At 39.5% G+C, this 14,641-nt stretch overlaps 1 protein-coding gene across 1 annotated transcript in view; it reads left to right on the forward strand.

Annotated features, from left to right (window-relative positions):
• Positions 1–13,913, forward strand: part of LOC117560206 (collagen alpha-1(XXVII) chain A-like) — a 111,708-nt gene extending 97,795 nt beyond the window's left edge. Inside the window, exons 33-61 of the mRNA XM_034237048.1 lie at positions 1,192–1,245; positions 1,575–1,628; positions 2,710–2,763; positions 3,101–3,154; positions 3,572–3,679; positions 3,758–3,811; positions 3,911–4,018; positions 4,263–4,316; positions 4,420–4,473; positions 5,183–5,239; positions 5,330–5,383; positions 5,464–5,517; positions 5,616–5,669; positions 6,910–6,963; positions 7,241–7,348; positions 7,993–8,100; positions 8,215–8,322; positions 8,425–8,478; positions 8,877–8,939; positions 9,024–9,077; positions 9,162–9,197; positions 9,318–9,335; positions 9,450–9,485; positions 9,570–9,596; positions 9,730–9,780; positions 9,867–10,035; positions 10,116–10,225; positions 10,595–10,813; positions 11,586–13,913. Coding sequence (XP_034092939.1) covers positions 1,192–1,245; positions 1,575–1,628; positions 2,710–2,763; positions 3,101–3,154; positions 3,572–3,679; positions 3,758–3,811; positions 3,911–4,018; positions 4,263–4,316; positions 4,420–4,473; positions 5,183–5,239; positions 5,330–5,383; positions 5,464–5,517; positions 5,616–5,669; positions 6,910–6,963; positions 7,241–7,348; positions 7,993–8,100; positions 8,215–8,322; positions 8,425–8,478; positions 8,877–8,939; positions 9,024–9,077; positions 9,162–9,197; positions 9,318–9,335; positions 9,450–9,485; positions 9,570–9,596; positions 9,730–9,780; positions 9,867–10,035; positions 10,116–10,225; positions 10,595–10,813; positions 11,586–11,732 — 2,175 coding nt within the window. The 3' untranslated portion in view covers positions 11,733–13,913. The remainder of the gene's footprint in view (positions 1–1,191; positions 1,246–1,574; positions 1,629–2,709; positions 2,764–3,100; positions 3,155–3,571; positions 3,680–3,757; positions 3,812–3,910; positions 4,019–4,262; positions 4,317–4,419; positions 4,474–5,182; positions 5,240–5,329; positions 5,384–5,463; positions 5,518–5,615; positions 5,670–6,909; positions 6,964–7,240; positions 7,349–7,992; positions 8,101–8,214; positions 8,323–8,424; positions 8,479–8,876; positions 8,940–9,023; positions 9,078–9,161; positions 9,198–9,317; positions 9,336–9,449; positions 9,486–9,569; positions 9,597–9,729; positions 9,781–9,866; positions 10,036–10,115; positions 10,226–10,594; positions 10,814–11,585) is intronic.
• Positions 13,914–14,641: the final 728 nt, after the last annotated feature.

Genomic DNA, 14,641 nt, shown 5'->3' on the forward strand with positions numbered 1-14,641 from the left:
AGCAGTCATTCCTAACTGCTTGATCGTTTTGAATACAAACTCTAAAGTTGCTCTGATATCCTAAGAGGAGAACAGTTCAGAAAATTGCATAGATGTACAGGGGTAATATAATCTCCAAACCTGAAATATAGCATGTATCCAATGTGTGGAAAATAGTATACATATTTGCTAAAGGGATCATTTTCATGTATGTGTATCTGTTTTGGCTGCACAGGTTGATAGATGTATTATAGGAGCTGAGTTTCAACTTCCAAAAAATAAAAAAAATACCTCTAACCCTTTTCAAAATATACGCATTATTGCAGTATAAAATAGTGCAAAAGGCAAAACTGTTTTTCGTTCATAGCTTGAATCAGCCTATGTTTTGTGTTCCCCTTAAGAAATATCTGATGATAAAAAGAAGGCAAGGAACTATCGTTAAATATAAATCTCACGTTAAGTACATTGTAAATTCACCTTTGTTTCCTCCCGATCATCCTCCATTGTCTCATATGTCGTGCTGCACATCTGCTTTCACTGATGAGACAATACATTATGGGCCCAGCTGGTAGGTGTCTTTGCAAATTGAAAGAAAGAGCACACAGGTGACTTCACTTATACCATCACTAGTGTTTGGACTGCGAGTCAACCGGGGAGCAACCATCATTCATTTGCACTGACAATAAGAAGCATTCATGGCAGAGCGTCAGTGTTTTCCAAGCATTAGAAGTCTCTCAGCAGGTCATCGCTCTCAGAGCCAAACTGTACAGATGCTTCACTATTGTTCGTACTAAAGAAGATCTGATGTTAATTAGGGTGAAATACACACAGTTGGTTTTGTAGAAGTAGTAAGATATTCTAAAAGTAGCAATTATATTATTATTATTACAACATATACTTTAGGTACCAAAGGTTATCAAGTAATTATCATACATTTGGCTTATTCCATAGTCATCTTGTTCTGCTATTTAGGGTTCTCCCTCTCCTGTAGTGTGTTCTATAGGTTTCTGTGCATGTAAATGGTCTGCAAAGGCTAAAATCCCTGTGTTCCCTCCAGAGGGAGTTTCTCTCCCACACACTCCTCCCACAAAATTGTTATTAGAGCTGAGGTATCAAGTAGCAGAAAATGGAAATACTCATGTAAAGTACATTGCTTTCCACCACTAGGATTACATCTGATTATTATTCAAATATTTGTGTTGTCATTTAAAGGGACCAGCAGGGCCACCAGGGACTGTTGGACTCTTGGGAGAAATGGGTCATAAGGTGAGAGACTTTGACAACACACACTCACACACATTCCTATTCCACATGAGGACACACACACATAGGGTATTGTGTGACTAAATGATTAAACATGTGTATCTGTTGCTCACCCTACCCCAGTGCATCAACAACGCTCTCAGATTGAAGTAATCTGTCACATGTAACTAATTAAGCCACATTGCAAAGGTGTCCTGTTTCTGTTCTCATGACAATACGTAATGGAACACAGCCTCTGATATATTGTTAATATCTGAAGCCAAACACTCAGTATTTCTGAGTGTTTTCCACAAAATCATTTAACATTTCTCCCATCCTCTGTGTTTATCAAGGGTCCTCCAGGCAAGGTGGGGGAACCAGGACTGCCAGGAGAATCAGGCGAGAAGGTGAGGAATGACACGTTTACCTAGAAGATTAAAGAGACACCTCACTATCAAATCAAATACATCTCTGCATTTGACCTGTAGTGCTGTATAGGTCTGCCTTCTCTTCAATATACTGGAACTCAATGGCACTTGACTTGTGATGCATAAAGTGTCAAAAAATACACATGAAAAACTCAAAAGCAATGTGTCTTTCCAGAAATCAATGACCCAGTTACTCAAAAATAATCCTCAGAGCTTGGTGTGAGCAGTTTATGTTGGACCTATTTTCTTCGAACAAGTGACAGTGTATGGATAGATGCGCACGTCCTCCTACACGATGACAGATAGTGAGATATAGAAAAATAGATCCTTCAGGAAACAACACGTCACTGCAAGGTTTGTGGATTATCTTTAATGAAAGTTGCTGTAATGTTAGACAAGAGGCTATTATTCATCTGTAATCCCCGACAGATGTTACTAAAAAAGAAAATCTAGAATGAGACATTTATGTTGAAGTACTCAGATTAACACTTTGAGTGCCACAAGCAAGACACGCCAAATCCATTTCAGGGGGGCGTGTGGTGCAGTGGGTTGTGCGTTGGTGTTGGGATCAGGGCAGCACAGGTTCAAACCCCGCTGCAGTCAGCATGTCGTTGTGTCCCTGAGACACTTCACCCCAAAGTGCTCCTGTGGGGATTGTCCACAGTATTGAGTATGTGAGTCGCTTTGGATAAAAGCGTCTAACAAGTGACATGTAATGTAATGTAACTGGAGAGAAGGCAGAATCTCTACATCGGCTATCTTCAGGTTTCACACCAAGAAAGTCATCTCTAGATTGATAGAAAAGCCTACAGGTAAAGGAAAATAGTATTTTAGAGTTTAGGTGAAATGTCCCTTTTATATCAACTGTTGCATGCATAGTTTAATCGAGGTAATGTCAAAAATGACATGGATTTATTTCAAACAAATACAAGACAGACTGTGTGAATATTATCTGTTCAATGACGCGTGTGTGTGTGTGTGTGTGTGTGTGTGTGTGTGTGTGTGTGTGTGTGTGTGCGTGCGTGTGTGTGTCTGTGTGTGTGTGTTGTGTGTGTATCAGGGGCCTCTTGGACTTGCTGGGAACATCGGAGAGCAGGGACTGATCGGACCGAGGGTATGTTTATCGGCATCAAGCTACCAACATTTTTTTCCAAGAGCTTCATTCATATTAACCTGTGTGTGTGTGTGTGTGTGTGTGTGTGTGTGTGTGTGTGTGTGTGTGTGTGTGTGTGTGTGTGGTGTGTGTGTGTGTGTGTGTGTGTGTGTGTGTGGTGTGTGTGGTGTGTGTGTGTGTGTGTGTGTGTGTGTTGTGTGTGTGTGTGTGTGTGTGTGTGTGTGTGTGTGTGTGTGTGTGTGTGTGTGTGTGTGTGTGTGTGTGTGTGTGTGTGTGTGTGTGTGTGTGTGTGTGTGTGTGTGTGTGTGTGTGTGTGTGTGTGTGTGTGTGATAACAGGGGGAGCCAGGCTTGGAGGGAGAAGCTGGTCAAGCCGGCCCCGATGGAACCAAGGTGACGTGTTGACAACTCTTTGTAAATGAAACATCTGAATGTAAACAAGAATAGAGTAAAATTGTATACAGAAGTAATATTTTACATTTGAAGTGACAATAGTGAAAATGATATCTTCATGTATTATATAAAGAATATTTGGATACATTGAACTCAACAAAACACAGCCATATAGTGCAATGGTAACCTTAACCTTATTGAAGTCATGTTTTTGTGAATATTTCATATTTTCATTCAAATATTTTACATAATTAAATGTTTGCATCCCTAAAATCCATTAAGTCTACCATAACTATATTAAGGATTTTCTCATTATGTGAATGGTCGTATTTGATGTGTAGAAAACGGCTCTTTAAACTGCCTTTGTGTCTGAAATGTGCTGCATGAATAAACGTACTTTACTTAATCTATGATCAGGGTGAAAAGGGCGACATGGGTCAGGAGGGCGACAATGGAGAAAAAGGAGAAATTGGGCTAAAAGGAAAGGAGGGCCCATCTGGAAATCCTGGACTCAACGGCGTCAGAGTGAGTCTTTCTTGTCAAAGACAAACTCGCATTTTTATTTTTTAAAGGAGTTTTACTAAATGTGTTTTCCTTTCAAAGGGTCCAGAAGGGAAGTCTGGCATATTTGGGGAAAAAGGCAAACAAGGGTCCAAGGTATTACCATGAAATCATGTCTAATAACACTTGAATCCTTCAGAAATCAAAAGTTGTCACACTATGTTGTTCTGTACCTTATCCTTTGTGTGTGTTTAGGGTGCCAAAGGTCATCAAGGTCACCTCGGGGAGACGGGCACGGTGGGGAAGACCGGACCTCCAGGTTTTGTCGGGCAGAAGGGGTCCAGAGGAACCATCGGACACTTGGTAAAGTGGAACAGTAATGATACACATTCATTCATTTAACCTTGTTATATACTACAGAGATCAATTAAGGGGGATCCTCATTGACATTGATTACAATAGTTGCATTTTCCCACATTTTGTTGGTATAAGTGAATTGATTTAAAAGAGTTGCTGTTTATTGTTTCAGGTTTAAAAATGTGTAAGATATTTGTCATTCATTTCCGGTCTTTACTACACAACATGCGACTAAACTTTTGTTCTATAGGGAGCCCCTGGTCGAATGGGTATCCAGGGGGAACCTGGGCTCGCAGGGTATGAGGTAAGATGACTACAAGTGGACATTTCACTTTCAATCTGTCTGTTATTGGCTATTTGCATTTGGTTTTGTAACATGACATCATGCGTTGTGTTTGTCTTTGCAGGGTCATCAGGGAAAACAGGGCCCCATAGGGCCTCCAGGACCAAAAGGTGAAAAGGTACACCTCGTTCTTTTTATGTGTAACACAAATCTCTTATTCTTGCTCCTTATCTTCATTTATGTATGTAATGGTGCAAAGGACAGCAAACAAAAGCTAGGAAGTGACAGACCATAGTGCAATGCATAGGGAAAGACTCAACAGGATGCTAAATGAGACGGAACAAAACCAAGCTAAATAAACCAGTTTGGCTCTTTTTTAGGGTCCATGTGTGTATCACCGTGTTTTTAATTGTAACACATAAGTAAGAGACAGAAGAGAGGGGAAATATTTGGCACAAGGATACATTTATATATAACATCTTATATACTGTATATAGGACATCCTTTGTATCTTCTACAACAACGTCTGTTCCCAGTACACCCATGCACCCGTTGGATTGGTTACACATCACTTAAGACTGGATTCATAACACCGACACAAACCAACATCTTCAAATGCTCCTCTCTTTGTGTGCAGCCTTGTTTTGAAACCTCAGTACCTTAATGGAATACAACACATTTTTATAATTGTGTTTTTAATATGTTGTTCCAAACTAAGACTGATAATCTTTAATAGCATTGGAATCATAATCACCCACGTGATCGCATTCAAAAGAGAGCCACTAAGTAAGCCTGCGATATATACAGCGTTTAGTTTGAAAGCTATCTACATTAGGAATGTGTGCCTGATATCAATGATCTCACATTGTTCTGGTGTTCCTCTGCAGGGCGAGCAGGGGGACGATGGGAAGGTGGAGGGTCCTCAGGGTCCTCAAGGTGACATAGTAAGTCCCGCCTGACTTTTCTCCCTTCTTCTACTGATTGTAGGAATGAAAGCATTTGCTGTTAGCTCATGTATTTCATGTCTTTCTCAGGGTCCTCCAGGTGACAGAGGAGAGAGAGGGGAATCAGGAGACCCCGGGTACAAAGTGAGTCAAATAAGTGATTTGAATCATGTTTTTAAACATATCTTTGTTCATTAGGTTAATATTGTGTCTGTGTTTCTCAGGGTCTGGTTGGTGTGGACGGGGGAAGAGGCCGGCCTGGAGCTCCTGGACTACCTGTGAGTGTCCATACACAGCTCTGCCATTTAGTCTGCATAAACAACTGGCTCACACTGGGCCTCTTTATGTCTTTCATTAACATAACCGGCAATTTCAGGGGCATCCTGGGCCTCGAGGGCAACAAGGACCCAAAGGGACCAAAGGAGATCAAGTAAGGATGAAACAAAGACCTTGTGTGTGTTTGCTAGAGGTGTGTGCATTTTTGAAGGGTTATAAATGATATGCAGTCCTCCAATCCAATCCAACTTTATTTATAAAGCACTTTAAAACCTCCAGACCAAAGTGCTTTACAGAGAGATGCATACAATATCAAATCACACAGCTCACAAAACATACAATAAATACATTTAAAATAAAAGATACAAACACAAAACAAACCAGAATAAATGGAACAATTACAAAATAAAAACATATAAACAACCATATAGTACAAACAATAGACCACTGAAAGCAAATAAAAGCAACAATCTACTTGGTTCCGAATGCTAAGGAGAAGAGGTGGGTTTTAAGACGGGATTTAGAAACAGACAGTGTGGGAGCCTGTCTGATGAGCCAGGGCAGGTCGTTCACAGTGTAGGGGCGGCAGAAGAGAAAGCACGGTCCCCTCTGCGCTTAGACTTAGTTGTTGGCACCCTCAGGAGCAACTGATCAGCTGACCTGAGAGTGTGAGTGGGCGTGTAGCTGCGTAACAGCTCAGAGAGGTAGGGCGGGGCCATTGAGTGCTTTAAAAGTAAATAAAAGAGTTTTAAACTGAATCCTCGAATGAACGGGCAGCCAGTGGAGTGCAGATAAAATCAAAATGATAAAAGTCCTAATTATAGTTGTATTGCATTAGCTTCAGTCCTTGAGAGCTTTAGATCCTATGTTTTATATATAGTATCAAAGCTGAATGCCGGACTAACTCATTGGGTAAAAACTCTTAGTTTTGAATTACATTTTCTATTCATTCATTTTTTCATTCACATTTTTATAAATGGATGTTTTACTTTATATTATAGGAAAAATATGTTTAGTAATTATTATTTATTTGTAAACCCTTTGTTTGATGCTTGGTTAAAGAAGAAAGGGGGGAAAGGGATACAACAGGAACATTATTTGACAGTTTTGATTAGAGTTCAACAGCAAGATAAGAGTTGCAAACACATCATTGGGTCTCTGGCAAAGTGTGAAGGTTAGCTCATGTTGCCCAGATCCAACAGAAACATCCATAAAGAGGTCATTAATCAGCTGCATGAATACTGTGATATAACAGTAGTACTATGCTTTCATTTGCTTCTTTTGGCTTGGTTCTTATCAACAGCATTCAATGTAACTGTGGATCATTGTCAGTGACAAACAAGGACCTGCAGATGTGGGACATTAATACTATCTCCCATTTTCTCTCCCTTAAGGGTCAAAAAGGCAAAAAGGGTAATTCAGGACAAAAAGGAACCAAAGGCCCCGAGGTAAGTCAACAACACCTGCTCATTACATTACAAATGACAGATGGTTTATACTCATAGCTTTAAATGTCTGCATTTCGTGACTAGAGAACTTGGAAATGATGGCTAAACAAAAGTCATAAATAGATTAACGTGGAGAGGAGAAAACAGATTGTGTTCATCTACTCTCGAGTAAACGAGACGGTCGAAAAGAAGAAGAAGAAGAAGAAGAAGAAGAAGAAGCCAGTAACACGCTCGGTCTGTATTTCTGATGAATCCTCTCTTCTGGTCCTCTCTTCAGGGTTTGGGGGGTCCGTCTGGTCCCAGAGGAGTGGTGGGCCGAGAGGGCCTGGAGGGAGCGCCCGGGATGGACGGGGTCCCTGGGAAGGACGGCAGTAAAGGCATGCCGGTGAGACAATAATATTAGTCCTATTCACACCAAGGCAAAGCTTTGCTGAGTTTCGGTCTAAAAGATGTAAATATATAGAAAATGCAATAAAAGGACAGATTAGAAGAGAATGGAGATGCTACAGTGTTTATTGATGCTGCATGCTTCAAATAAAGGTACAGATTTTATTATTTTATTTATTTATGCATTCTTATGAATCTACTTATCCAAAGCACTTTGCTGCATTTGATGCGTGAACAGTGCTGTACAAATATAGTCTGTTAATGGGTTTTTTCTAACTATTCTTTATTTAATAGTTTTCTTTGCTGACATGCCTTACAGGATTAAATGGTGCTACAAAATGAATGTGTTGGACAGAATAAACAACAAAGTGATGAATTGCATTGTGTGCTATGTTTAGAGACTAACCTGAGAAGTACCAGATTTGTCCTGAGGGTGGTGCTATGAGGAAATTCATTAGACTTGGTGTATTCTTAGACGTCTGAAAGTCATCAGCACATTTGATGACTCTATTAAACAATGAGATGTATTGTGTTATACGTGAAACAAAGCAGAGCTCAGGGCGAAGTGCTGGACAGAAATGCATACTGGTGGATTGTTCATCTTTGTGGTGAATCCTAATACCAACATGCATCTACATGTAGGGAGAGCAAGGTGATGATGGGGAGGAAGGCGCTACTGGCAAATCTGGCTCTCGTGGTAAAACTGGTGTCCAGGGACTCCCAGGAGATCAGGGGACCTTCGGACCAAAGGTGAGAGGGATAATGAACTAATAAACTCTGTAATGCATTGCATTCCACCACTCATCATGTGGTGCTTATTTATTTGCCCATGAGTGATTTTTACTTCATCATTCATCCATCCAGGGTGAGCGGGGTCTTCGTGGACAGAGCGGCCCTCTGGGGAAAAGAGGTTTCAGAGGAGGGATGGGACTGCCGGGGCTTCAGGGAGACCAGGGGCCAAAAGGACAACCTGTGAGTATCATAAGTTAGAAAAACAATGATTTACCTACACCGGTCATTTGAATAGACATTTTGTAACTCTGTGTGTCTTATTTTGACTTTATTCTTATTCAGGGTGATATAGGAGACTCCGGTTTTCCAGGAATCCTGGGAGTGTTTGGACCAAGGGTATGTATGCATCACCAAACAGCAGCACAGTGTAAACACATTGACGTTAATATACAATTCTCATGTCATTCTACAGCCACATTATATTTCTGACACTCAAAGCTCAACTCTGTTTTTAGATTAAATAGATTAGATATTACAATAAAATAAAATGATGAAAACAGAACATTCAAAAATGTAAGATACCATTTTACACAATTTATTCAAAACTACACACCATTTTTTGTGTATAATGTAGTGTAAACGAACACAAACACAATGTATTCATCTGTCACTGAGGAGTCTGCTAGACACTACATTAGACACTGAATGATATCAAAGATTAGAGTCCAGCTTTGATCACATGTACAAAGTGGGTTATGATAAGAGTGTGTTTAAATTATCTCTGCTGTTTCCAGGGGCCTCCAGGAGACTTCGGGCCAAAGGGCACTCGGGGACCAAAGGGGCCACAGGGCTCAATAGTAAGGACACTAATGGTACAGATATAAATGAATAACTGCAATTCACTTCTTATTTCATATTTGTTTTCCTGTTTTCTCCCTCAGGGCAGATCAGGAGTCCTTGGCCCTATGGGAATCATTGGCCCTAATGGAAGCGCAGTAAGTATTACACAGATTCATTGTCAAATGTACCATTTCTCTCGTTTATTTTCCAAAAAACTGACTGTGTGCATGTGTTTACAGGGTCCCAGAGGAGAGAAGGGCAATCGTGGGGAGACTGTAAGTCTTAACTTCTCACAACATCTTTTCTTTTCCATTTTTTTATACTTTTTAAATGTGTAAAAAGCAGATTTCAAGACAATAATCAATCTGAAAATATGCCTTTGCTCTTCTGAACAGGGATTCCAAGGCCCCAGGGTACGTTTGTATGCTGTGTCATTTCCTGTTGTTACCGACAATTAGCATTTTCTATGGAAACTTGATTGAATACATAACATTAAATCCATAATGTGTGTTTTTCCTATTTTTTAGGGGTCTCCTGGACCTCGTGGACTCGCTGGACTTCCAGTAAGTTTTCCACCTTCCATGACATCATTTCCTTTTCAATATTCATGATACATTGTCTAAATAGCTTTTTTTTTACCTCTGTAGGGTCGTCCGGGTATTCCTCAATCATTTGTAAGTCATGTTATGTTGGCTGATTTTATAACATCAAATACAGCTTTAAGTAGTTAGAAATTATTTATGGTGTAAACCAGAAAGATAAAGGGACACTGGGGAGATAAGATATCATTTTGTTATTATCCTGCAGAAGGATGACGGTGTTTTGGTCATGGATTCACACGCCCCTCTCAGGACCGAGGTTGGTGGATTTTGACGTCAACATGTCTACGTTTTGTGATATATTTTTGCAAATTGCAGTGACTAATCTTTTCGTCTGTCCTCCAGAATAAGCTGGCGATGGACCTGCCGATGCTGGACCAGGGCACAGAGATCTTTAAGACCCTCCACTACCTCAGTAACCTGATCCAGAGCCTGAAGAACCCCCTGGGCACCCGGGACAACCCTGCACGCATCTGCAGGGACCTCCACAGCTGTGAACACAAGTTAAACGATGGTGAGTGTTGTGTTGGAGACAAACATAGTGAGTCATTGTATGATTGGATAGACTAAGAAATGAACCACAATGTGTTTCAGGCACTTACTGGATGGACCCCAACCTGGGCTGCTCGTCAGACACAATAGAAGTCTCCTGCAACTTTACTGGAGGTGGACAGACCTGCCTAAAACCAATCACAGTTTCCAAGGTATTTAAGACACAACAACAGATTAGATGAAATGAGCAAAGTCCACTAGATTATACAATTTAAAGTGAGATATTCCAGGGGAAAACATGTATTTTTTCTATTTTTCTACTCTTTCTTTAGGCTTCTGGAAAGATCATCCAAAATTGACATTAAGATGTACTTTAACATTAGATTATGCCTCATTTCATATTCTTGATATGGCTGTTGTGTTTTCTGATATAATAAGATATTCATAAGTCTCTCTGTGATAATTGTGAACCAGGCTTAAACCAAGGTTAACGGTTCATGGTGATATCTATAGTTTCCATATTCACCTGTAGTGTGAAACACTTCCCCCACGTGTTAACTGTGCTGTGTGTGTCTGTGCAGCCGGCCATCAGCGTGTGTCGTGTCCAGATGAACTTCCTGCACCTGCTGAGCTCCGAGGCAGAGCAGCACATCATCGTGCACTGCCTCAACTTCTCCGTCTGGAGAGCAGCGGAGGACCAGCCGGCCCCCCAGGGCTCCGTCAGGTTCAAGGCCTGGACCGGGGAGGTGTTCGAGGCGGGGGGAGAGCTGGAGCCTGAAGTCTTAGAAGACTCCTGCTGGGTACGACTCACATGATGCTAGCTGGCTTTGTGCCCTTAAGTCTACAGACTTTCAAACTTGTTGCCATAAATATTACAGGACTCCTAAAAACATTCAATATTCCATCACGATGGGTATGGTTTGCAGGATATAGTAGCAAGTATTTGACCATATTAGCCCCGTGCTCTGTTTAGGCTACGTGTAAGATTACCTGCATGCCTGCAAGCTGGACTGAGTGGAAAAGGATATGCTTTTATTTTATTTTATTTTATAAAGCAAACTAGGTACAAGCTTTCAATATCAAAATGTCATCCATGTCAAGTTTGTTTTATCATTTGTATATGTTGTCTCACATCACATTAAAATGTGAATGATAATCAGAGTACAAACCCCCCCATTTGAGTTAATTGGACATGTTTTTGGACATAATTATAAAAGTCCATTTCATTTAAATATATTTGAGCAATATTTATTTGTAATATATTTTCCAGTAGAGCAATGAGAATTTAATTTTAAAATGTATCAGCTGTCAGGTAGGTATTTTGGAAATCTGCAGCAAAGTCTAGTCGAGGTTGTATCTTCATCTGAAGGTTTTTGATTGGGGTTAGGGCAAATACTAACTTTAAACTTTAATCACCAACTTATTTCTTATAACAAAAATGCACAGCAGGATCACAAGTTACACAACGCGGTGTTTTGCAGAACGTGAGGCTCCAACCTTGTGTTTTAGGAGCCCTCAGTGTACATTTCATGATTTTGACTTAAAAGATGGTCTTGTGTTTCTGGGTTTCAGATAAAAGATGGCCGCTGGCATCAAACCCATTTTGTGTTCCACTCCCTGGACCCCTCCCTGCTCCCTGTGGTGGACATCTACAACCTCCCCAAGACTACACCTGGCTCACATTACCACCTGGAAGTCAGTCCTGTTTGCTTCCTGTGAGGGCGGCCATGTTTGTCCTCTGATCATGGAGGGGGACGGATCATCCCCCCCTCGAGGTGACACTCTCATGCGGGCGTGGAGATTGGAGTAGTCTCCTCCAACCCATGGCAAATCAACCCAAGCGAGTACAAGCCTCCCCTCCAATCAGATCGTGCTTCACTCTTTCAAACTCCCGTTGGACTGCAGACACAGAGGGAGGAAGCCGGGGGGAGACAGAAGAGATGGGGAGGACAGGGGAGTTCTTGCACTAAAAGCTTCTCCGTATGGCAAAAGCTTCTTCAAGCTCTTCAGGAAGGATCTCCGTATGTCCGCCCGCGTGGAGAAATAAAAGCTCCACGCCTCATCTCTCGAGAACATTGCTAAGTGAAGGGAGACCAAGGCCAAGTTCATCTGCGGACATTATAATAACTTATTTTTGTAACTGTATGCATTTTTTTTGGAAATACCAGGAATTCTATTCAATTAAGAGAGAATAATTCAAGTCATTGGGATTAGTTTAATGTACATATATATAAGAATGCTTATTATTAACTTTTATACATGTATATCTTATGTAAAGAAATAATCTTCAAGTGCAATAGAAAATGAGAAGATGATTTGATATTTTAATCTTATATGGAAGGATTATTTCAGGGGTGCCATTTTTGTTTTACTTGCCTTAGGTGCTCATCATGATCTTGCCCACGTGAATCAATCCAGAGGCATGAGCATGGAATCACATCTGTATTTACTGGTGCTCCAAAATGGGACACAATGGCTTTTATTGACATCCTTAATGTGGGAAAAATAAGTTTCAGCTCTCGGTAACATCGTCTGATGATACGCTAATGCACACAAACATGGAAAGTGAGTGCAAGTAATACTTAGTTCTATCTTTCTCAGTCATACATTATTGAACCGGATGCCACTAGGGAGTATTGTGGAGATAATAAAAAAAGAATTAAAGAGCTCTAGTTCTAAATAGTGTTTCATTAATTTCTCCACAACCGTGGAGTATCCGTTCCTGACTTGCAATAGGAATTATAATATACTCTGCGCCATATGGGACCAGGAGTCTCTTTTTCTCCCATACTTAAAATAAACAGACTTAAAGTATTGAGTTTGAGCCACAGGAGAGAGGACAGCGGGTCCATTCATCCAAATAGAAACCCTGTCTTCTATCTAATCCTCTCTCTAATGCATGGTGCTAAGTAAATGATCTAAGGTGCTAACCATAGTGCTGTAATAACACCACTTTGCTGATATATTCTGATGTTCATAGTGCATGCTTGCTTAGATCAAATAAACAAAATACATATAATATATTGCCATAGTTGCCATAATGCACTATAATGCTAATATCCCAGCCCAAACAAAGTAGTTCCCTGATGTTGTTCAATGCTGCAGATACAAACATGCTTTTTATGCTTGAACTTATTCTAGAAATAACTATACAAAATAAAAAGATTACTCCTTTTGTATCCAGTATATAAATCACAGGGTTTGAATGATTGTTTGTAGGCATAACATTTTACTCTGTACAAAGCCCCCCCTCAGCTGTATGTAATATTTTTTAGAAACACAACTAGTGGAAATAGTCTTAATTAAATAAAAGTTCCTTTGTTGTAGCTGGACACAAGTGTGTATAATTGTTCAAAGCTTGCTGTATACAGTGGACCCCCTCTTGCTAATTTAATGTTATTTAATGTGGTTAACGTTCTGTTGGTTAAAGCAATACTACTCTTTCTGACAACTTTATATATCAGTTTGCCCAACTGGTCTTGGAGTTTATAGATTTTTTATGTGTAAATTTGGGGCTCCAGAGAACAAATTTATTTCAATGTTAATTATCTTTTATTTTTTTATTTTTTTGTTATTTCCTTTATGTTGTTTTTCCCTCTATGATAATCAACCATGTACTGTATCAGGACTCTACTATAATATAACTTGTGTTTGAAGAATTGTGCAAATATGTGAAAAGTGTTTCTTCTTTTTGTAAATCTGTTGTAGACATTAAAACGAGCTAAGAATACCTCACATTTTTACATAAAGATTTTCTGTCATTTAATGCCTGTTTGGAAATATCTGCCAAAAACAGTTAGTCATCAAAACTCTGAACATTTCTGTTGCCAACATCCTTTATCTGTCTACTGTTTATTCATTGTCCAGTGTCCATTTGTTCAATAAATACTTTCAATTTCAGTGTGGATTTTTACTTGTCAACTGCTAGATTGATTGGAATACCCACAAACATCATACATTACTTTATAAAAATTAAAATGCAAGAATCTACCTTGATGAATACAATACTAATGTGTTTTAAAAAGTTAAATTAACAACGTCTATAACATAAAGCAAGGCTGCAACTAATGATTATGTAAATGCAGTGGAATATAGTACATATACACATAGTACAATATTTTACGCTGAGTTATAGGGAAATATAATTATGATTAAGTTGCAAAATTGGAAATAATAAAATAGTTAAACCTCGTTTTACTTCAGTATAATGCTAAATGTATAAGTAAATGTACTTAGTTACTATCTGATGCACCAACTACTCTGCTGGAATTATGTCTTATAAGAAAATTATAAAAATATACAATGTTACTGCTGGAAAAGAGCGTGCAAAGGTTCATAGTATTAACAATACAAATGAAGACTTTCATCAAGATGTCTTGCCTTTCACACAAATTGTGTGTGAGCGTGTATTATGTTCGGTGGTGTAAAGTAACTACATTGATTTACTCAAGTACTGTACTTCAATTGATTTTTTTGTTGCTTTTTACTTCTACCACACTACAATTCAGAGGTAGATGTTGTACTTTTACTCCACTACATTTATTTATTACCGTTAGTTACTTTTCAGATCTCGATTAATGATGTGAAATATAATCAACACTTAAATCAGACTTTAGTTAAACTTGGAA

The sequence above is a fragment of the Gymnodraco acuticeps genome, unplaced genomic scaffold (assembly GCF_902827175.1).
Source record: "Gymnodraco acuticeps unplaced genomic scaffold, fGymAcu1.1, whole genome shotgun sequence".
Classification (NCBI taxonomy): domain Eukaryota; kingdom Metazoa; phylum Chordata; class Actinopteri; order Perciformes; family Bathydraconidae; genus Gymnodraco; species Gymnodraco acuticeps.